At 41.7% G+C, this 24,104-nt stretch overlaps 1 protein-coding gene across 2 annotated transcripts; it reads left to right on the top strand.

Annotated features, from left to right (window-relative positions):
* The first annotated feature begins 238 nt into the window (after window positions 1–238).
* On the top strand, window positions 239–24,104 carry LOC110082674 (hepatic lectin). 2 transcript variants are annotated; one of them, XM_020800408.3, is made up of 9 exons: window positions 239–412; window positions 6,521–6,565; window positions 7,996–8,145; window positions 10,079–10,204; window positions 10,850–10,912; window positions 11,994–12,083; window positions 12,940–13,115; window positions 14,457–14,566; window positions 23,251–24,104. In XM_020800408.3, the coding sequence occupies exons 1-9, from the start codon at window positions 334–336 to the stop codon at window positions 23,381–23,383; spliced, it is 972 nt and encodes a 323-aa protein (XP_020656067.3). In that variant the 5' UTR covers window positions 239–333; the 3' UTR covers window positions 23,384–24,104. The 2 variants fall into 2 exon arrangements, with proteins under 2 accessions (XP_020656067.3, XP_020656069.3); XM_020800410.3 differs by lacking the exon at window positions 11,994–12,083 and having other exon boundaries at window positions 23,251–23,659.

Below are 24,104 nucleotides of genomic sequence, written 5' to 3'. Positions count from 1 at the left end.
TTTTGTACACAATAACCTGCTACGTACTTGATGCAGGATGACAGAATCATTGCTTCTGTCAATTTAGACATTATTGTTGGTAGATCTTCATGTAAATGGTAACGCAGCAGGGCATGTAATAGTAAGAAGCAGCTTATTGGCAGATGCCGGACAAGCTTCAATGACTATTTACATTGTGGTACATGGAGCACTGCTGCTAAAAGAAAGAACAGAAACTAAGGCTAGTCAGGCTAAGTGAACTGAGAACTGGCATATAGTAGTAGCGTGCTTAGAGAGTGAAGCTGAAAGGGAGGAAAGCACAGTCTCCTATTAAAACCAGTGAAGCCAAGAGGTATGGCAATGGAAGCACAATATGGAAACTGGTTGTCAGATCCCGAGACACAAAGTTCCAGCACAGAATTACAACCCAAAGGTAAGGACAGAGATGGGTGGAAGGAATGAGCACAGAAAGAAAAGCATTTGGTGTGTTCCAGCCTTGTAGGTGGGACATTTAGGCTACTCCCTTCAAAATCAATGAACACCACCACCGTAGCTTGTTCAGTCTTTGGGAACAAATAATTTCTTGTGCCACTTTGAAAACAAAGGCACACATTATAATTTGGGCATTCGCTGGACAGAGTCTACTTCCTCAGAGATATTTCTCAATCATCTTTCATTCTAGAATAGGACGAATTTCTGAAGCATGGAGGAGGGAGGCGGGGACAGATACAATTGTTTTTCATAAAGAGGGAAGCACACATATGCTTTCGCTTCACTAAGCATACCCTAGGGTTTTGGTAACAGTATAGAATAATTTTTTAAAAATAATAATTTTCCATTAAGATTTTTTAAAAGTGCTTTTTTAAGGTTTTGGAAATATCCAGTACTGGAAGCGAGATACAGTACTGGGTAGTCCAGTCAGACATGGGCCCAGGCAACAAATCACATGTTGATGCATGTAAGAGTCGTGCATAAGACCTTTCAGACCTAGAAGCCGTCGTTTTCCATGCGGTGATGAGAAGCAGAACAATGAAGAGGAGGGAGAAGCCGTCACTTGGACCTTCCTTGGAATTCCTCAGCTCCCAGTCATCCTCTGCTTTCTGTCTATACCTGACACTTCCTGTGGCTCCAACCATTTTTACAGTGGGAAGTTCCAAGGATGTAATGCTTATTTGGGCTTGGTTCACAGTTGAGTCAAGATAAAGGAGGCTTATTGATGGTGTTGCAACATTTTCATTTATTCATAAATATACTGTTCAAGCATGAGTGGGGGCATGGCTTAAAACAGGTGGATCTTTCTTCAGATATCTTGGGATATAGCCAGATGTTTCTTCTTGGTGTTGTTAATCTCCTACCAGATATTGGATATCATTGTGGCTATTTCCACTTTGTATATGGCTACCGTAAGGCATGATGCTGTACTACAAAGATGTTTATGGAGCCAGAGTCCAACATTTTTAATGTCTTCTTAGTGTCTCTGTAACTGATGTTTATCCATATAGGCTACAACATTCTTACCAAGGAACTGGTAAGGATAGAAAAAGAGAAAGAAAGCGAAAAAGGCATGGTTTCTGCTGGCATATGTCTCAATCTTCTGAAAGAGTTTCTCCTAATCATTCTCAGTGATTTATTGTTAAGAATAATAACTATGTGCCATCAAGCTGGTTCTGACTCAGGGTGACCTTTTCCAGGGGTTTTCAAAGCACAGAATACTCAGAAATGGTTTGCTATACCTTTATTCTGGGGGTCCCCTGAGTCTGTGCAGCTTGCCCAAAGCTACAGAGGCTGGCTCTTCTCTTAGGAGGCACAGCAGATTCCCAACATCTAGCTTCGTATCCAGGTGCCCAATTCACTGGGTGCATTTAGTTTCCCTAAGAAAAAGAGATACTTAGCAATTTAGCAAGATTGTTAAGGGAGAATAAATAGTGTTTCCAAACGCATGATCCCTCTTATCCAAACTTCTAATCTTCTAGCAATAATTGTCTATTCTATACACAGATTTTACAAAACAACACCACTGTTCTGCAATGTTCTCTCCATCACAGGAATCTGAAGCTGCAGTGCATCATGAAAATGCCTCTGTGCTGTGATGCAGGGTTGCAATAACTCCCAGTTGTCCAGATTTTACCTGTGTAGATGGGGCATATTTACTCTACTGGCTGGTGTGGGTCTCCAGATTTCATTTTGAAAAATGTATTTATTTATTTATTGCATTTATATGCCGCCCATCTAGACATAGTCTACTCTGGGTGGCTCACAACTTAGAAGATAAAAACAATTTAAAATATACAGTTTTACATTAAAAAACAAAATGATATAAAATATAATATAAATTTACGATTTTAACAGTTAATTTAAAGCAAAGAGTCCCAAGATGGCAAGAATAAAAGAAGAAAAATAAGAATGACTTAGGGTCTATAGCACTTGTAGAAGTAGAGATATGAAACAAAACATGTATTTATTCTTCTGCCCAATTGTTTGCAAAAATTGAACATGTTATTGCCTTTCATTGAGTTTAGCCAAGAAGTCGCCGCTGTGACTGAAGCTTTTTCAGAGCCTTGCAGAATTAAAATGGAAGTGATTTGATTTTGTATACACATCATATGCAGCCATGCTAATTAGCATTAGTGGGGTTATGATAAAGGCTAGTTTTCCTCAGCAGCTTTTTGCATGCTGTAACTGTACTCTGCCTCCACTAGGAACAGGAAACAAGGGGTAAGCATGTGTACTTTGTATGTGAAAGAAATTCTGAAGTTGACAGACTCGGGTGGGGCCGAGCTCTCCTTTCAGAATCTATCTTTCAGACTGCGATCCATCTGAATGCTCTTCATCTGAGTAAAGATCTGTGGGACTGCCTTGATATTTCATACTTTAAAAAGAAAATGACTTTATGCCAAAAGCGGGAAGCCACCCACACATGTTCAAAGACACACATTTTTGAAAAACGGAAGCCAGGTCTTTTCCTCATAGGATAGGGGCTCTGGAGATGCACTATTTAATTCTGTCATTGCTGTTATTATATCGCAGGTAGGTACTTTATGGAAGAAGCCTTCAGACAATTTCAAACAAACAAGCTAATAACAGCAACAACAGCGAACATTCTACCTGCAAAGGGTTAATATTATGAAATACAAAAATTAGCTATCCGATATAGTTGTACAATTTGTCATAATAAAATACATTTCTATCATTTCAGTAAAACCTCTTTAGAGATAAAAACATTACATGACTCATCTAAACAGACTTTTTTTCTTCGTTCTTCTGACAGAGGCTTCTTTAACAGCAATGAGAGCAACTCTCCGTGTCACAATTTAATTATAGCGCCACTGCTAGTAATAATATTTAGCATTTTAAATGTGTTTTTAAGCACATAAAGCACTTTTGTATGCAAGCTAAGTAATCCTGACTGTAAACCTAACTTTGGATCAGGTTAGTGTGATGGTTGCCATTTGGCAAGAAGGGATGTAGACATGAGGCGAAGCATAGTCACAGTAAGATAATTTTAGCCTCTGTGTTTAATTCTTCCCCCGTAGGCAATACTTTATACTTATTAGGGTATGCTACTCCACTCGTTTCAAAACATTTTTGTAAATCTCTCGTGGTTGGTCTGCTGGTGTATTATGTACGTGGAGTATGCTCTCTAGCTTAGAAACATCTCTCTCTCTCTCTCTCTCTCTCTCTCTCTCTCTCTCTCTCTCTCTCTCTCTCTCTCTCTCTCTCTGGAAATGGATGCTTGCAGCACTTTTCTGTTGTTCATTTGCTTGAACTATGTGTGTCCACCTTGAACAGATGGCAGATCTCTGTGTCTGAAAACCCTCTTTTCAGCTTTGAAACAAGTGCTTGCAACTCTTCCACACTGTTTGGACTCTGGACACGTTATGTGTTTCTGAGTATGACCACTTCCTTCTCTAAAATGAATGCTTGCAACTTAGTTTTTTGCTGATTTAGAAAACACATCAGCAGACTTGATTTTGATGTAGCACCTCAAATTTTGTGAAATTCCCATTCTTAGGAAATAGGTAGCTTTTACGCATCTGAGTCTCCTGCAGCTGTTAAAAGTATAGGAGAGAGAAAAAATACAGTAAAGAAAAGAATAATGAGGTGCATTAAGTGCCTTGATCCACAGGTCACAAATGGTGCTCTCTTGCATTGCATACATTTTTTTTAAAAAAATCCAACCTTCCATTTTCAATCTATAAAGCAATTTTAAAAGCAATGATTTTGTATACGAAGTAAGCAGCAACGGTATTTCTCAGTTCTTCCTTAGCTCATCATATGATTTGCATATGCAAGATTGGGAAGCACATTTGAGTCAAGTACAGTCAGGGGAACTCTAAACAAAGTTGCAGAGATAAACAAAATTGCAGTGCAGTGTTTCATCCAGTTTTCAGCTGTGGATAAAGACATTACTTTCTGGCATCACCAAAGGGTTCAGTGTGTCTCCCACTTGAGCAGGGCTTTGTGGTAGGGGGACTTTAAACTGAGCTGCCAAAGAGTCCTGGCAGTCATAGCTTGGATATCGCAACTGTAGGGTGATTAGAAGAAAATCAAGATCGATTTTACTTTCCAGGCACTTCTGCTGTTATCTCAGTGTATCTCTAATTCATCACCCTACTGAATTGTCAAATAGACAAAAATTTAGTCATTTGCTAATGTCAAGGTTACCCATTAAATAATATTTCATTTCTGCTATGTTTATCATTCTGAATACTGTATTGAAATATAACATGGAACAGTGACAGAGGAGTTCAAGGGAAAAAAGCTATGCAAATCCAATAAGATCCAGTCCTTTGGTAAATATTACACTTACTTACTTACTTACTTACTTACTTACTTACTTACTTACTTACTTACTTACTTACTTACTTACTTACTTACTTATTTGATTTATATACCACCCATCTAGAACATGTGACAAAAGCTGTTCCCACAGCTATAAATACTCAACAGCAACAGAGCATGGACAGAGTTCCTACTGTAGTCCTCTGAAGATGCCAGCCATCATAGGCATCCTTCAGTCTCGAGAGACTATGGTAACATGCTCTGAATCGAGGAGTGTCCTCTCCAGAGCATGAAGCCCGGGTAAGGTAATATGGAGGATAGGCTGTTACCCAAGCAGCAAATCCCCCCTCTCCACGTTGCTGAAATGGTCCAATGGAAAGGCAAGAGCCAATACGACTGGTTCCAGCAACGTTGCAGGAGTTGGCAGAACGACACGAGCTGCCTTCGGGACTCCAGCTCCGGATTTTGCCTCGAGGTTAACTCCTGAAGCCTTTTCCATCGGTGGATATAGCCACAAGGCAGTGGAGGTTTGAAATCGGAGTTTTCCTTCTCCAAGATGGGCTGCCTTCCATGGCTGACGAGCCCCACCTATAGAGTCTCTATGCCAGCCATAGAGACTGGTGAAACGTCAGGAAGAACAACCTTCAGAACACGGCCAAAGAGCCCGAAAAACCCACGACAACCAAAAACAAAACAAGCAAAAGTCTACAAGATATGGTTTGAAAGGATTCCCTTGACATACAGTGGTGCCTCGCTTAACAAGCACCTCGCTGAGTGATGAAATCGCTTAACGAGGCGCTCTGGGCCATCGCTGGAGCATTCGCTCAGTGATGGCCCCTATGGGGATTTTTTGTTTTGCGATATTCGCTAAGCGATTCGCTTAGCGAATATCGCATAACGAAGCAGGGGGAGAACAGCTGATCGGCAGTTCCAAAATGGCCGCTGGAAGGTCCGCGCCGCATTTTCGCTCCCTGCCCTCGCTTACCGAGGGCGCGAAAATGGCGGCACTATGGCAGAACCTCGCTTAACGGTGAGTTTTCAAGCCATAGGAACGCATTGAACAAAGTTCAATGTGTTTCTATGGCTTTTTAAATTCCGTTTAGCGATGTTTCGCTATAGCGAAGGTTAATCCGGAACGGATTAACCTCGCTATGCGAGGCACCACTGTATTTAGAATCATAGTATGTTTTGCAGAGGAGTTGGATTCATGATTGGAAAGAAGTGATTGAGGGTTAAAATCTGTTCAAAAGGAATAGGCTAAACAGGAAAGAAAAGGAGTAGCACTACATGTAAAAGATATATGCATACCTATGAGAAAACCTATGATTTGTAGCATGAAATGCTGGTTGAGAACATTTGTATAAAAATTACAGAAGAGGGAAATGAGAGAGTCATAATGGTGACTCAGACATCCAAGACGTGGATGATGTCCTTCTAGATCAGATAATCAGACCTTGAAATGTAATAGAAGATACTGACTCCTCTGCTACCTACTGGAAGTTAAACCTATTAGAACTCAGAATTAAAGTCTAACCAATTTCTTCATTTTCCAGAAAGTAGAAGAAGCAACAAGAGGATAGCTTATCTTGGGTGTGACCCTTACCAGCAAGGAAAACTGGTCAGCTTCTGAAAAAACAGTGGGCTTACCTGATCCTAAAATTGCAGTGCTCTTACTATGCTAGTGGAGATGGAGTCTGCTAAGAAGAAGTCTGTTATTTGAACATAATATTTTTATTTTTTATTTTATTTTTTTTGGCAGGAATATACGTTTGTGCTGGGGCACCTCCTTTTCCTCTCAAAACAAGTAAGTTGGTATGGTTACTGTCACTGTTTCATGTCCATTCTTGGGCAGGATGTTCACATGCATGGGAACATCTCAATTCCATTTTTTTTCCTGGATAGTACAAATTACTTAAATTCGTTTCATTCTGCTTATGATTTGATTAAGGGACATAAATTGTTTTGAGTGCCTTGGTAGATGATCTCCATCAAGCCCTGAATGAAGGAACTGCGTCCCTGTTAGTTTTGCTTGATCGTCAGAAGTACTATCAGGTTTCAGGAGGATTTATAATACTCACCAAACCTGTTGTCATTAGAATATGATAATTTCTGCTCTTGGTAGCTTCCATGAACTGCCATTTTGCTTTAAAACAAACAAAATTTCTCCCCAAAGGTTTTTTTTTTCTTTCAAAAATTGGAATAGAGTTCAAGCCATTTTGCCATTTGAGACTGATGTGTCCTTTGAAACATTATGGGTACTGAAAATGGTTCTTGGAAATCCCTAGCCTGCCTTTTTCTGTTCCATGGGAAAGCACTGGTGTTGGTTGTTTGAGGTTTAGAGGCTCAGTGATGCCTATAGGATAAGAACACCCAAGAAAATATATAGTCTGGATTAACAATGTTAATAATTTTTCAACTGAAGAAGAATGGGAGAGATGAAAAGATATGGACTAGGAGAACTCTCGGAATCACCTTATAGTAGCATCATCTGGAAACCCATTGTGATATACTAGCAATCTTTTCTTGTGGGAAGAAGATTGTGTTTGAGGTAAAAACAACAACAACAACACCTGATCAAGTGCCCTGTAAAAGCAGCATCCCCAACCCAGTCTTTCAGGGGTTGGTTTAGGGAAAAGTTTGAAAATATAATACCACTCCCTGTTAAACTCCCTTATATTTGTCCCCATGAACTAGAATCTCTGCTCCATTGTTTTCCTGTCAGATATTAAATGTCAGTTCCATACAGTCTCATACAGAAGATTACATTTTTCTTTCTGCAACTCTCCCTTCAGGAACCATAAGCGAAGTTCTAGTCCATATCTTTTCATCTCTTCCATTCTTCTTGGGTTGAACAGTTGTCATTCACCAATTTCCATGACCACTTCTTCCCCATATGACTAAAGGTATAGAAACCACTTTCCAGTTGGACGTTGCAGTATCTGATTGGTGGATTTTCTTTCCCAAATCTTATTGCCCGGGGTTAAGAGGAGTTAGTTCCTGGTAGCCCCTGATTATATACCTTTCTCATGATCCAGAGTAAATTGTGAGGGTGGTGGAAATAATTTAGGAAGTTATTTGTCCCGTTCATCCACATAAGATCTATCCAGTGACTGATTTAACAGGTCTGTTCTGCTTGGGACTAGCATAGGGTCCATTGAATTTGACCTACATGAAACAATAGGGAAGCATTTCATTTCACTCATGAGTGGTTCCATTTCTTTTTCTTCTTTATAGAAGAATTATATTCACCCAATAGTTTGGAGAACGAAAATGATTATGATGATGCCAGTTTTGTGACTCCAAGGGTTCCTCAAAGTCAGAGGGAGTCCTCAGAAAGAGTTATTTCAGCTGTGAAAGAAGCAGGAGTCATGAAAAGCAAGGAAGGTAGGAGGAACGTTGTTGCAGCTTCTAGGCTCATCTGTTTGTCTTCAATAAAGCAAGAAGGATTTCATTCACCATGAATGAGCAGAAGTGGTTCTGAATGGGTCATTAATGACTGCCTGGGGACTTATGAGCTAAGCAGTTTGAAAATCTTGGGCAATCATGCCCTGGCAAAGGACATCATAGACGCCTGAGATTAACCACTGTGGCTAATAGCTCTTGATATAAACTGTCTCCCAAGAAGGAACAAATAAATCCCTCCCAGTCCTGGTTGTCTGTTTACCTTGTTGAATTTACAGAGTTCCATAGGTTAAAACAATCAGGTTAGATTCATACAATTGCTAAAAGGTGAGTGCAACTTTTTAATGTTTAACTAATATGCACAGTATACGTATGCCGAATACAGCTTCATTAATCTTCCTAAGATTGTACCATTCCACATAATTTTACATTTGGGTGGCTTTCCACAACATCTAATGAACTGATATTACAATGTTGCTTAAGATCAAAACAGTTGTGATTTTAAGTAGAAATTGAAGGTAGAAGATTTTTTAAGCAGGAACGGTGTTCGTGTGTGGAGAAGCTAGCCATTTCAGCGCTGTTTTTCAAAGCCAGTCTGTGGAGATATCTCCTTGATTTAAACAAATACAACCTCAGGGAGAAGCTTCAGTGGGAAACTGGAGTAATCCCGAAGTAGATCAGGGCTCCAAGGCTTGCTTTGTTTACAAAAAGAGAGGTGACCAGCTGTAACTATGTATTTAAAACGTGTGTTTAAAGTCACAAGTACGTAATTTGATTTTTACTTACCAATCTTCTAGTTGAAAAGATTTAACTTAGAAACTTTTTTAAATGCTTTGTTTGCTAAAGTTAATTCTTTATTGAAATTTCAGTCTAACAAACATACCCTATTCCAGGCTAGGAAAAAACATATCAGACCTCTGGATTTCTCTGAATCTGATACTGTTTTCCCAAGTCCCGAATGCCTCTCAAGCTACCTAGTCATAATGGACATTTTAATTTTTTCTTTCTTTCTAGAAAAGCTGACTGTCTCTCCTGAACCTGTTCCTCTAGGAAGTTTTATGTAACTCTTATAAGAGGAAGGTGGTGAATTCCTCTCTGCTTTTCACTCTTAAAAAGAAAACTTGATCTCTGGGGTTATTTAATCTAGCCTTCTGCACCCCTCTGAGTAGCCATCTTTCTCAAAACAGATCTTTGGGTACATTCTCCCCTGTAAGATTGTAATGGACTTTAGAGTAGGGACAGGCAACATTGAGGACTGTGTGATTTACTTCCCTCTAGTCTTGTACTGCAGTGGGAGGGCCACCAATAGAACCCAGAGGCAAAATGGTGGCTTGCAGGGTAGAATGATAGGTTGGTTCAGAAGATGGTGCAACAAACTCCTGCATCACAGGTCCCATGCACTGAGATGAACTACATATGCAAACAGAAAAAGTTGTAACTACTTTACTGCATATTACACACTTCAATGAACTCATCTGGGAGCAGGGAAAGCTGATTGGTTGCTGGGAAGAAATTTTTTACAATCTACTGCAGATCCAAATCTATCTCTAGGTCATGATATATGCAAAGATCCTCCTTTAGATCATCACCAGTGCTTGTCACTGTTCAACAGACTGTTGATTCCTCATTTGATATCCTAAGTCTAGAATTATACAAATTGGTTAACTGCTGCTTCTCATTATATTCTCTAATTCTCCATAGTTTTTAAATGTTAATATATAAAATTCAGCATTTAAAAATACGTATAAGTTCTAATCTTTTGTTACATTGGATGGGGAGACTGAAAAATGAAAGATTATTGTCTAGATAATGTTTGTTACATTACTCTAGCACTTCTTCATTTCTAATGATCTGTTCCTCCTAATAAATGTTTTAATGGCTGCACATTAAATACTTCTTGTCTCCTTTTCCACAGATCCTTCTGTCTCTAAGTCTACAGAAAGGAAAGACCAAAGAAGTCTTCATGTGATCATTCTCTATGTCCTAGTAGCTGTATGCTTTGTGATGTGGGCAGGTCTCTTGTCTCTGTTCCTGTTGAAGTGTAAGTGATTCACTTCAGGCAAAACTAAGGCTATTTAAATGATAGTGTCAGGCACAACAGGGATTAGAACTGAAAACCTACAACAGCTTGGTGGACAGATGCCCCCTGTGTTGAGCTGCCAAATGGGAGCTCCTTCCTGACAGACCAACCACTGGGTCTCCTCAACAGCCTCTGACCCTAACCAGCTTTATCCTCTACCACTGCCTATAAATGGAAAGCCACATACATATGGCTCTGTTTTGATAGCTGCTTCTAATTTATGGGGGAAATGTTAAAAATATTTTGCTGCTCCCCCATTTTTAAAAATTATACATTTTGCTACTTCACCTTCTAAGCTTCTCTGACTTGAGAAATAGTGAGAAAGATCCTGCGCTGATGGTTGTTGTAGGTTTTCCCGGCTGTTTGTCCATGTTCTAGAGGTTTTTCTTTGAGAATACCCTGCACTGAGTTAACATTTGCTATATTTCAATGAATCTGTGTTACCGGATAGGTTTTTAGGAACAAAGCTTTTGCCCAGACTAAAGTTTGTTCAACATGATAGCCATCAAATGATCTGCAGGGAGATTGGGGCTCAAATTAAAGTTTATTCCAGCAGCATAAGAAAGGGGAGAAGAACCATGTTTTTGTTTCATTTTTCTTCTTCAGACACAGCAATATCAGAGGAGCTACATACTTTGAAAACCAACTATTCAGAGAAGCTGATCAGAGGTAGGCATGATGGTTCACAGTATTTATTTATTTATTTACAATATTTGTACCCCACCTTTCTTCTTGAAAAGGACCCAAGGCAGCTTACAACAATGAAAGACAATATTTAAAGTTGAAAACAATGAGTATAAAACAGTGGTTAACATCATTAAAATATGATATTTAAAACTGTAAACAATGAATAAGGAAGCATCTTACATAATTAGCAGGCAATATTAAGAAACAGATCAATAAGTATAATTTTTTTAAAATGTCACTCTGAGAAATAGAAAACACAGATATTTCGTATTACACAAGTAATACAAAATACCCAGTCAAAATAGAAATACATTACAATCTATCAAAAAATCACACAGAAGTAGCTAGTTACTGAGGGAAGGCTTGCTTGGAGAGAAAGGTTTTTGCCTGCTTGCAGTAGATGCCATTTCCTTGCAAAAGCATAAAGGAAAAAAAGTTTTAAAAACCCACACCCCACATCCTTAATTGGGAGGAAGGTGGCAGGAAAGAAAGATGCCACCTATTGGATTTGGGCAAGATGTTTTAGATGATATTACCTGGTGTGGAGTAACTTGACATTTCATCCACCTCACAAAAGCCTTGTGCTTCTTACACTGGCAAGTGTGACATGGTGGTCCATTCATCCAGTGTCACTGCCTGAGGGGAACCACTTCACTTTGGCTGACGGGAGGGCTGCTCTTGAGTATGTGGAATGAAGGACAAGAGCACATGATCAAAAGCAAGCAACACCTGCAACATGGGAGTGAAGGACATTATTTCCAGCATGCCATGATTACTCTGCTCTTATTGCTAGTCTTGGTCCCATAATATTAAGGATGATTTACTCCATTCAGAAAACTGCTCCTTCAGGAAATCTTGGCAGGGAGCGGGGGAGAAGGGCAGTGTTATTTTAAAATGTGTTAAGTATTCAGGCTACAGAGTGATTCATTCTTTCATTGCTGCTACGGGAAGTCCAAATCAGTTTACACAATTCAATCAGCAGGGTTATTACTGTGTGGCAATAGTGGCAACCTGAACACCCCCATCTGACTGAACTTTGTGGACATTTCGATTTGCCTTTCAGTGAAGAAGTATGAGGATTATATAGGAAAAATGCAAATTGTTTTGGAAATGATTCCAAGCAACAACTACTATAAACTTAAGGAGATCGCAGGTAAGGCACAACTGGGAAAGTTCTGTATTTGGGTGATTTGAGAAGCAAGGAGGATCCCTATGACTGCCTTTCAATCTGCAAGTTTCCCCTGCAGAACAGTGTAGGAACAACCAGCAGGAGGAGTCAACCTACATTACATTCTGAGTAGCTGCAAAATTGTAGGTTGCATGTCTGGGCTTCCTATCTCCAACCCAGGACAGTTGTAAAGAAAAAGAGCAAGATGGAGCCTTTAGGAGTGGAATGACAAGGAGTGATAGAGAGGTAATACAGGAACAGAAAATAAACCTATGAATATGAGGAGGAAGCTGACCTGGAGAAATCACTGTGTCACTGACCAAGCTTTGGTATTTGAATGGGTTACCATCTCAGGATGTGGGGAAACCCATCCCGTCGTTCCCCCCCCCCGTGCATTTGCCCAGTAGAGTGCAACTAGTTTGAGGCTTGACAAATGTTGTCCCTGCCAAGGCAGGCAGTGAAGTGTAGATGTCAACACAGGACAATTACCAGAATGATTAGTTAGGGATACAATATGTCTTGACTTTTGCATTTGTGGCCCTTCTAGAGAGATCAGAATACTTTAGCCAGTCTCTGCAGACATATACTGTATAGCCGTAAGATCAGAATGGAGAATGTATTGCTCCAACCTGCTTTCAGAGTATTTACGAAACAGTGCCCCTGGGGTTCAATGTTGCTTAGTGGCCAAAAGTGAGCTGCAAAACATGTAAATTTCCCATAGTTTTTGGAACCCAGGGGATTTATTTCCCCAGCCCACCTCACCTAATTGCCAGCAATTTCTGTGTACTTCTGTAGCCTCTGTAAAGTGTTAATAAAGTTTTTTATCGCATTGACTTCTCAGCATCACTCTGTGACAATGGAAACTCCTCTGTCTTTACTTCGTGCCCCCGAGGCTGGGAGAAGGAAGAGGAAAATTGCTATTACTTTTCAAAAGAGAAGAAAAACTGGACTGACGCTCAGTGGGACTGTATTAATCGGCAGTCTCATTTGGTCAGCATTTGGACTGATCAGGAACAAGTGAGTCCCTTTCCTTAAACCATGATGCAGCATCTTTTTGGGTGAGGCGTATGACTGTGGCATTCTTGCATTTCCACTGCTGTTTGGAGAAGTAGGAAAAATGAAGAAGACTGGTTTTAAAGGAATGCTTGAGAACGGTGGGACATAAATGTTTTGTTTTAAAAGTAATTTTTTAAAAGCCACTGTTATTTTTCCTGATGAACTCTCAGCCATCAAAATTATTTGTTATTATTCTGCTAGCAATAAAAGTGTGACACCACCATGCTGCATGCACTGTTGAGGTCTGCAGATAAGCTCATGAATGCAGAAGGCCATTTTGGGCTCAGTGTTGCTTGACAATGTTTTCTCATCAGTACTCAGAATGACTGTAATACAAGGAGTTATATTATACACAGATTACTGCAATAGATTGGGTGCCTTCAAATACCATAGTTGTCATTTGGTCTAAACGACAGCATCAAGATTGCTGACTTGCCAATATCATTGTATCATATCAGTAATCTGCTATTCAAACTGCCTGCGGCTCAATTTTTAGGCTCAATTCAAAATGTTGATGCTAACCTTGAAGACCCTTAGCATCTCTTGGTCACTTTTTTTACAGTTTGCTTCCTCCTGCATATACTTTCCTGGACTTCAAGGTCTTCTCCACTTGCCCTTGTCAAATGAGTAGCTGTAAGGGATGAGCAGCAAAAAAAGCCTTCATAGTAGAGGCACCTTGGTGTCTCATACTTGTCCGACAGCTATGCCAGTGGTTCTTAACCTTTGTTACTCGGATGCTTTTGAACTGCAACTCCCAGAAACCCCAGTCAGGACAGCTGGTGGTGAAGGCTTCTGGGAGTTGCAGTCCAAAACTCCTGAGTAACCCAAGGTTAAGAACCAGTGAGCTACACCATAGTCTTTTCCGCTGGCAGGTGAAGCCTTTTAAATTCCCCTAGGCTTCTCAATTTGTGTATTGCTGATTGAGAATCTGCCCACAGCTGTGATTTTGACTGACAATGAACAAATTTGTTTTCCTTTTTAGATCATCTCTATCTGTACCATTATCTGTAGCTGGTTTCATGCTGCTTACTTGCTTACTTTTGTTTTGGATGTCATGCTTATTGGGTTTTTTAAATACCATAAGGCTTTAAAATTTGCTTGCAGCTGGCCAGAGTTAAGTTTGGCCATACTCAACATAGCACTTGGTAAACAAACAAACAAACAAACAAACAAACAAACAAACAAACAAACAAACAAACAAACAAACAAACAAGGTAGGAGCTTTCTTCCTAATAAATATTCAGGATTTTGGTTGAAATAAGTACAATCTATTATACTAGGGGTGTTTTCCCCCTCTTCCAGGGCTTTGTAAAAGATAGACTGAACAATGAGATTCATTGGCTGGGTATGACTGACCTTGAAGAAGAAGGAAAATGGAGATGGGCAGAAGGTGACCTGCTGGTATCAACAGCGTGAGTACATTTTGGGTAACAATTTTGGAGACTTTTTGAGTTTGACAGTTTATATTTTCCAGAAGCTTCAATAGGTGAAAGTAACCTTTGAGATATAACCATAGACAAGGGATATTTAAAAAACACTGGCTAAATACTTCACAGAACAATGAATTGACCATTAGGGCACAAACACCCCTTCCAATGCTGCTTATATTTCAAAATCTGGGCAGTAAAGCAGCAACCGTTTTGTCCATGTTGTATAATTTATGTTGAGCCATTTGTATTTAAAGCATTATTTTGCACAAAAAAAACCCTGACTTCTTCTTTCTTTTTGTAAATGCCACAAAATGCCTTGTCCTGTTGTGGTGTGAGAAGAATATTTTTGCAGCTTCTCTCCCACTTCCCTCCAAGGATTTATAGCCCCACCCTATGCTAGATAATTTTCAGTTCAATGGAAAAACAGACTCCAGGATGGTAACATAGTCAGCTTTTTAGATGCCAATTGCACTCACCTCTGTACAATTACATGGGAAGCTCTCTTCTAGAATAATGTGAATAGCATGGATAAATTCTTGGTGCTTTATGAATACATCTTTACAAGGTCAATTTCAGACAAAGCTTTTATGCTACCTTAACTTTTCTATATCCACTGTCTTTTAAACCTGCCTGCAAGTGCCATTATTATCAGTTAGCAAGCTGGAATTAAGTAGCTTCTCTTAACAAGAAAAATATGAATTTTCCTTTCAAAGGTGTGATGAGTTAGAAGCATGGAGAAGACATGATTATTTTGGCACACACTGGGAAAAGAGCGGGAAGGAGGCTTGCTATTTTTAAAGTGTTTTTTTTTTTAAAAAATAGCAACTCTGATTTCTATGGCTGATGGGTGTATGTGTGTGCTCATAGCACCAGCAACAAACCTTGTATTTGTATTAAAACAAGGAGGAAAGGGGGAAGGGCTGATTATAAAGGGCAGTTTTTAGATCTGGGCAAGGCTACAACTGTACAGTAGTTCAAACCCCAAAAAATGCAAGGTAAAAAGAAGGGGGCAGATTTCATCCTTTCTTTACAGACAAGAAAGTTTAAAAACAAAAGAACTGCAGAACATCTTGAGAGAACTGCAAATGCAATAGGGGAAAAAAGATGGAATACAGGTGAACAGAAGAAAAAGAAACGGTCCTTTCCCTGCTTCTTACCTGTGTCCTGTCTCACTGCTATGCATAGAACACAACAGAATGCACCTCCATACAACAGAATTATGTGGAAAGGTAGTTATAGCTCGGGTTGCAATTTACATTGGAAAATCAATGATTGGAATCCTATTAGTGCTTGCATACAGTTTACATAGTAATTGCAGCTAACTGATTATGTATGGGGCCATGTCTTGGTTTTGCCATCAGACATGTGACCAGGCTCACAACCCATATGAGCATCATCAGTTTTCCCCCAGCATGTCATTCATATCGTATGTGAACACCAGTAAGATTCTGGCCAAGGATTTCACGATGCTAGAGTCCTTTATCTGAAAGGTTTCCAAACAATGCAACAGACATCCAATGCTTAAAATACAATCCATCAGGATGAGGTCTGAGGTCTTTCAGTATACTCTTCCCGGGAAGGTTCAAGAAATGGCAGTGAAGAGTTAAACAGAGAGTTATAGTTACTCAGATAATGATTCTGTACTTATGTACAAAAAACAAGCAGACTTCCTTGCAAGATCTTATATGAAGAATAAATTGTTCTGAACTTGGCTCATTCATTTGTAACTTAGCCAGAATAAGTCTATTTGTTACTCTAATGCAATGGAGAAAATGACAAGCAACATTAACATTGTGCAGAATTTGGAGCAAATATTGTCATTCTGACTAATTGGAAGGTTTCTTGGCATCTACAAACATTTTAAATGCATCTAAATTGATTAATAATGGTGAATGCTCTTTTGCTATTACTAACCAAGCGTCTTCCAAGGATAAACTGTATGTGATTAGATGTGCATACAGTATTGCTTCTGAAGATGCCCATTAATTTGTTTAAGACTGCCCGCAGCATGCCCCCTGTCTTGTGACAAGTGCTATCACACATTCCTAGCCAGTTTAAGTCAGAAGAGAGAAAACACTGCCCACAATATCGAACATATTTGCTCAGGAGCAGGAGAGTCTGCTAGCCAAGCTTTCAGTTTCCTGTCCACTAAACCTCAGACCACTGTTTCCTCTTCAATTTTCCTTAGCTGTTAGCTTTAAATCTGGAATGTAAGTCAAGCCGTCCAGGGCAATGGAGAAAGAAATCTTCTTTTGATTGGGCCCTGTGCTTAATTTTTTTGAGGAAAAGAAACTTAATTTCCAAAAAAAAAAAAAAACACCAACTACAACCCCCCCCCCACACACACACCCCTTAAGTTATGCTAGAAACTGTAGAAGAGAATGTAGAGGTCACCATGGCCAACTGAGTGCACAGCTAGTCAAAGGAGTCAGAATGTAAAAGGATGTTAGTGGGGTTTTGTGACACCAGGGATTTGACCAGTTAGATCCTCTCACCTTCGGGATTCAGGGGATAGGTTAAGGGGAGAAAAGCGAGTGGGATTAATTAAAAATTGCTCTATTTCTGGCAGACTTAATACATCAAAAGACTTCCCATTTTTGGATTGAGAAATTTCAAGAAAGACATGAGCCAGTAAATATGCAGCAACGTATGCTAGCTTTCTTGGCCAAAGATGTGATAATTTCAAAGGCCCCACATGGGAGGAAGGCTTTGCATCCATTGTTCTTACTAGAGGACAAAAGCTGACTTTCATAGGAATCGTGGAGAGCTGCAGTGTGAATGCCCTGTATTGTTTGTATTTATTTCTGGAAGCATCTGCCTGCCTTCTTAATTTTACCTAAACCCCCAGATGGGTTCCATATGCTGTTCCCTATAGTCATGGCCATTTATAACAACCTGGTACTGTAAAAGAACTGAGGGATGTGGGGGATAAGCTATTAGGCAGTGGTACAGCACATGTTTTGCACCACGGAGGGAGCCATGTTAAATCCCTGTAATCTTCAAGAAGGGCTGGAGAAACCCTTGCCCAAAATCCTATTTAGGAGCACTGCCAGAATGTGCTAGGCCACAACCTTGGCACTGGCTGGCAGGCAATGTTTTTTTCCTGGAGTTGGGGCAGCTCCAATGGCTCCTTTTTCCCTGCATGGCAAGAGGCTGCCCCAACTTTAATGCTATCAGTAGCAGCAGGAAGCTTTCCAGCACTGGTCAACCTGTGGACTCTCTTCCAGAATTTGCATTAAAGAAGGACATGTCATTCAGGCAGTTCCATGCCTGTCTTCAGATAATCTGCAGTTTCCGCCCTAGAGAGACTAGCATACTGTATACCTATGATTAGCAGACAGATTGTGGCCATACACAGTTACCAAAATTAATTTTATAGGTTTGACTAAGCCCTATTTACATCTCCATTTCTTCAGTAAGTTTTTTTTAAAAAATCGTTATCAACAACAGTTGCTATCAAGTCAACTCTGACTTATGGCGAGCCTTTTCCAGGGTTTTCCAGGTAGGAAATACTCAGAAATGGTTCCCCATTCCCTTCTTCTGAGGATGCCCTGGGACAGTCCAGCTTGCCCAAGGCCACCCAGGCTGGCTTTACTTCACAGGGGACACAGGTGGGGAGTCAAAGTCCCAACCTCTGCACCTGCAGCCAGATGCCTAAACCACGGGGCTATCCAGTATTATTATTATTGCAACTCTTTGGGTCAATGTCAGCAAAATAAGCATATATTTCTCCAATGTTCTTTTTATTTTAAGTAATAACAAGGGAGGTTTGGTGTGTTTTTTCTTTCTTTCTTTTTTAATTGACAAAATCTCTCCAAGATTTTAAAGGTTCTAAGATTACTCCAAATTGGATTGTTTTGAATGAGGTCACATGAGATTTACTATCATTTTGTAATATTTGCACATATTTACAAATATGCTATATTCTTAGTTAGAAATACATTCACAGCACGAGTACCTAAAAAAATATGAGTCAACTTGTCTGGCTAATTCAGGGATGCAAATAAATCCACAGCTCTGCCCTTTTCTTAGACTACCTCAGCTGTGGATCCAAGCTTTCTATATGGATACACAGATCTTGAATTAGCACATTCTGGAGAGAAGGCATATACTATCAAGTAGATGGTAGTCTTTACATCTGCTCAAGCCTATCAATTGACCTATCAGTGGCTGTGCCTAAGCCAGGTAGCATGACTCGGTGGCAGGTTTCAGGGCCTCTGACCCAATCTTCCAGAACCAAGAACCACAAAGCTTATCGAAACGCTCTTGGGTAATTATCCTGAGCAATCCCTCATTTTAACCTTATACTGTCCATAAAAAGATAGCATATCGCAAGTGTTTCATCAAACTTTTCTCCTTCAGAAGCAGTTGATGCTTATTAAAACGAATGATGAATTTGCTTTCATGGGTTTGTTTTAATGTTTTTTTGTTTTTGTTGTTTTTGTATCCACTATTGCTTTAAATTTATTTATTTATTTATTTATTCCATTTATACCCCGCCTATCTGGTCATATTGACCACTCTAGGTGGCTTACAACACAAAACACAAAATACAAAACCAATGTATAGATAAAAGGAATTTGTACACAATTAAAAATTCTGTAAGATGGAAAAGGGAAAACATAATAAAGAAAGTAAGGGAGAGGTCAGGGATTAACTGGGAGGGGAGGCCTGCCTAAACATCCATGTTTTCAGTTCTTTCTTAAAAATACCCAGTGAGGGAGCCGTGTGAACTTCTGGAGGCAGGTTCCAGAGGCGAGGAGCCACCACCGAAAAGGCCCGGTTTCTTGTTTTTTCCTTCCGAGCCTCCCTCGGCGTCAGGCTCCTCAGCCTCACCTCCTGACTCGCACGGGTGACACGGGTAGAACTGGGTGGGAGTAAGCATTCTGCCAAGTATCGAGGCCCCAAACCGTTTAGGGCTTTATACGTAAGCATCAGAACTTTGAAGTCGACGTGGAACCGGATGGGCAGCCAGTGCAGCGAGGCCAGAATAGGAGAGATGTGATGGTATTTTCTTACTCCACTAAGGAGTGTGGCTGGCGCGTTCTGCACCACCTGGAGTTTCTGCATCAACTTCAAAGGTAGCCCCATGTAGAGCGTGTTACATTGGTCTAATCTCGAGATTACGAGCGCATGCACCAAAGTAGTGAGGGCCCCCACATCAAGATAGGGCCGCAGCCGGGCTATCCGCCAAAGGTGGAAAAAGGCGGTACGGACCACCGACGCCACCTGTGTTTCCATGGTGAGCGTCGGGTCCAGATGTACCCCCATGCTGTGAACCCCATTCTTGGCAGCAAGGGTCACCCCCCCAAATGAGAGAGAGTCACCCATGCCACCAATAGTGGGGGAACCCACCCTCAGAACTTCTGTCTTGTCCGGGTTCAGCCTCAGCCCATTCTCCTGCATCCATTCCAGTACGGTCCCCAGGCAGCGCTGAAGAGACAGGACGGCATCACCTGCAGTTGGAAGACAGGATATGTAGAGCTGCACATCATCCGCTTACTGATGACACGAAGCCCCACACTCCCTGATGACCCCGCCCAGCGGCCTCATATAGATGTTGAACACCATTGGGGAGATAATCAACCCCTGTGGAACCCCACAATTGAGACTCCACGGGGCCGAGACACTCTCCCCAAGCTGTACTCTCTGGGACGGTCCTCCAAGAAACAACGGAGCCAGGCAAGCACCAGGCCACCAATTCCAAAGTCAAAGAGCCTCCCCAGGAGGATACCGTGGTCAACGGTATCAAAGTCCGCTGAGATGTCGAGGAGGACCAACAGAGATGTTTTTCCCGTCAGCCTCCCTCAACAGGTCATCGAACAGGGCGACCAATGCCGTCTCTGAACCGTGGCGCGGCCTGAAGCCCGACTGAAATGGATCCAGGGCATCCGTTTCCTCCAAGAGAGCCTGAAGCTGGTCCGCCACCACCCTCTCCACCACTTTGCTCATGAAAGAAACATTGGCGACGGGCCTATAATTGCCAATTTTGTCCACCGCCAAACTAGGTTTCTTTCTCATGGGCCTAATGAGTGTTTCCTTGAGGGCAGAAGGAAACCTGCCCTCAAGGAAAGACCCATTTATTATTGCAGTGGCCCATTGTGTTGTTTTCGGCCTGGCTGCTTTGATTAGCCAGGCCAGGCAGGAGTCCAAGGAGGGGGTGGTGGCTCAGCAGCGGTCAAGCACCCTGGCCACAGAGTCAGGCGTGACAGGCTGAAAGGAGTCAAGGGTTACCGGGCAAGACGGAGCGCTGGACATCTCTGCTCGACTCACTGTGTTCAAAAAAGGAGAGAGGTCCCGGCGGATGGCCTCCACTTTAGATTTTAAAAAGGCTGCAAACTGGTCAGGCAAAAAACTAGGGGGAGGCCTATCACCCAGTCCAGTTCCGGATAGGTCGCGCACTATACGGAATAGCTCCACCTGCTGGTTGGACGCTTTGCTTATCTGGTTAGCGAAGTAAGATCGACAAGCAGCCTTTACCTTAGACAGGTAAAGGTTAGTTGCGACCTTAACAGCTATCCAATTATAATCCGCCGGGCACTTCCTCCACCTACGCTCTAGCCTTCTCCTGTGTCGCTTCATCGCTCGAAGCTCCTGGTTAAACCAGGGCGCCGGGCGAGTTCTGTGCCAGAGAGGGCGTTTGGGCGCGATCGTGTCTACAGCCCTGGTGGCAGCAGTAGACCAGCTGTCAACCAGAGCATTGACAGAAGCGCTAGCCAGGTCAGCCGTAACATCTCTCATGGGATCCTGGAATCCAACCAGATCCAGTAGCCTTTGAGGGCGGATCATAGAAATAGGTCCCTGCTCCCTGTGAGGGGGGAGAGCCACGGAGACGTTACATTTTACCAGGTGGTGATCTGACCATGACAAGGGGAGCGACACGAGGTTGATCACCACCAGACCACACTTGCTCCAATTGGTGGAAAAGACCAGGTCCAACGTATGGCCACCCACATGGGTGGGGCCATTGACATGTTGGGACATGTTCAAGGAAGCCATGGTTTCCAGAAACTCAAGAGCTGGCCCAGTAACCTCTGACCCTGCATGCACATTGAAATCACCCAAGACCAAAAGCCTCGGGGATCCCAACAATGCCGCGGAGACAAAGCCGGCCAGCTACGGAAGGGAAGTGGCTGGGTTACAGAGAGCGCGATAACGCAGCAAAATCCCAATTCCATCCCTGGCCCCTTAAAGAGGAAGTTTCACTTATGGTAGATTGTAGTCCCACCTTCTCTAATTCTTTCTTAGTTTTCTTCCCAGATCAAGTCAAAGTCCTCCACCCTAGGCTCCACTCAGATAAACTCATTGAACCATTTGTCGAATAAACACATGCATAAATCTCACTGATTCAATAGGATTACTTTAATTGGGACAAGAATTTATTTATTTATTTATTTATTGAATTTATATCCCGCCTATCTAGTCAGTTACGACCACTCTAGTACAACATAAAATATATAAATACATGAATTATTATAAATAAACAGCTGCAACAAGATGGAAAACAGAGTGACTCACAGTAAAGAGAGAAAAGGAAAACATCAGGGCTTGACTGGAAGGGATTAGCTGTGGTTGGCTTAAGGGAAGGCCTGCCGAAACGTCCACGTTTTCAGTTGTTTCTTAAAGATGCCCAGCGAGGGAGCTGCGCAAATCTCAGGAGGCAAGTTGTTCCAGAGGCGAGGAGCCACCGCCGAGAAGGCCCGGTTTCTTGTTTTTTCCTTCCGGGCCTCCCTCGGCGTCAGGCTCCTCAGCCTCACCTCCTGGCTCACACGAGTGACACGGGTAGAACTTGGTGGGAGTAGGCGTTCCGCCAAGTATCGGATTGGATTGGATTGGATGTATTTATTTACTTTATTTTATTTATAGGTTGCTATTTTCTCCATAGGAGACTCAAGAGGGCTGACATAGTTGATTAAAACCACACAATAATCACCATTAAAAACCCTGTAAGATACAGCACCAAAAAACTATTGAACATGTTATGTTAAAAATTGCCATAAAAACTCTTTTTAAAACAGTTTTTAAAATCTCTAAATTAAACGTATAGCTTAAAAGCCTGCTGATAAAAGAAGGGCAAGAGCGGGCCGGGGCAACCTGGCTTCTTGGGGCAGTAGCTTTGATTCTATCCTCAAGATCAAGCTTGTGAGGGTGGTGAGGCTGAGAGAAGGGCCTCCCAAGGAGATCTTAAAAGCTAAAGAAACTCATGTGGGGGTAATAAGCCCCTCAGACAGCCTGGACCAAGCCATATACGGCTATATAGGTCATAACCAGCACTTTGAATTGGATGTGGAAACAGACTGGCAAGCAGTGAAGCTGCTGTAATAGGAGAGTTACACAGTATGCTCCCTATAACCAGTGACAGTCAGCAGTCCAGGTGAAGCATTTTCAGAACGCTCTTCAAAGACTGCCCCACCTAGAATGTATTGTAGTAATCCAGACAGGAAGTAACAAATGCATGTATCACCTGCACAGCAAAATCAGACAATTCAACTGTCTTAGGCCACTGAGTTTGGTTTATTAGACTCCTTAATGGAATTTGTTAAATTCAATTCAAGCTATCGGATTTAAGCTACTGGCTGAATAGAAGGTTGACATGGCCAGAACATAGGGGAGAGCTTCTTCATTGGTGTATGTTGATAACACTTATTCTCTGATTTTGTTTCTAGCTTTTGGAAAATAAGAGAGCCAAAGAAAGGTGCCGGCAAGAACTGCGGTATCATGCACCCCCATGGGACATGGGGTTCTGATGTGTGTTCCCTTCCTTATCGCTGGATTTGTAAAAATAAGCTGATTTGCTGAAACATTTCTTGGGCCACCTGCTCCTGGAGCAAGATTGTACATAAACTGGTTTGCTTTCTCCCACCTCCCTGCAACCTTGCCATGAAACACAGTTCCCTGGCAATTTGATAGAAAATTATGTATTTTATCACCGAGGAACAGTCCTGAGGTATTTTGAACTGTGAAGCATAATCCACTTGAGCTTATGAGAAAGCTCACCAGCCAGTTGTGTGACATGCAAAACAATCATTTATGTAGCTACTCCACTTTCCCAGCACAGGAGACTATACAACTGTCCCCAGAAAACACACAGATGTGTGTGAGAAAACACCTTACTGGCACAGACTGACTGGATACATGACTTAAGTGCACCTGAACTTCCAAGTAAGCACGAAGGGAAGATGGTGCTGGTGCTACTGGAAGGATCTCCCCCCCCCGAGCAGTTTTAGTAGGTCAGTTGTTTTCAGGAAAAAGAGATGGCTGACAGGGCAACCATGGCTGAACCCTAGGATGCAAAAATTAGAAGGCATAGCCATGGCAATTGCCTTGTCTTCTGCTGATCCTCCCCAGAAGAGTCAAACTAAAGGCAGGCAGGCAGGCCTGCAGGCCTGGGTCATCCACATGCAGTGAGAAGCAAACCGCTGTGTGGGATCACCCCATTGAGCCTTGGCCAGCACCACCACTAACCTGCCTCCACCCCATTGTAACCCCCTGGGAGTAGGAAAAAGAAAGGAAAAACAAA

The sequence above is a fragment of the Pogona vitticeps genome, chromosome 2 (genome assembly GCF_051106095.1).
Source record: "Pogona vitticeps strain Pit_001003342236 chromosome 2, PviZW2.1, whole genome shotgun sequence".
In the NCBI taxonomy this organism is placed as follows: domain Eukaryota; kingdom Metazoa; phylum Chordata; class Lepidosauria; order Squamata; family Agamidae; genus Pogona; species Pogona vitticeps.
The sequence above is the reverse complement of the archived record's forward strand: the minus strand, read 5'-3'. Positions and strand labels throughout refer to the sequence as shown.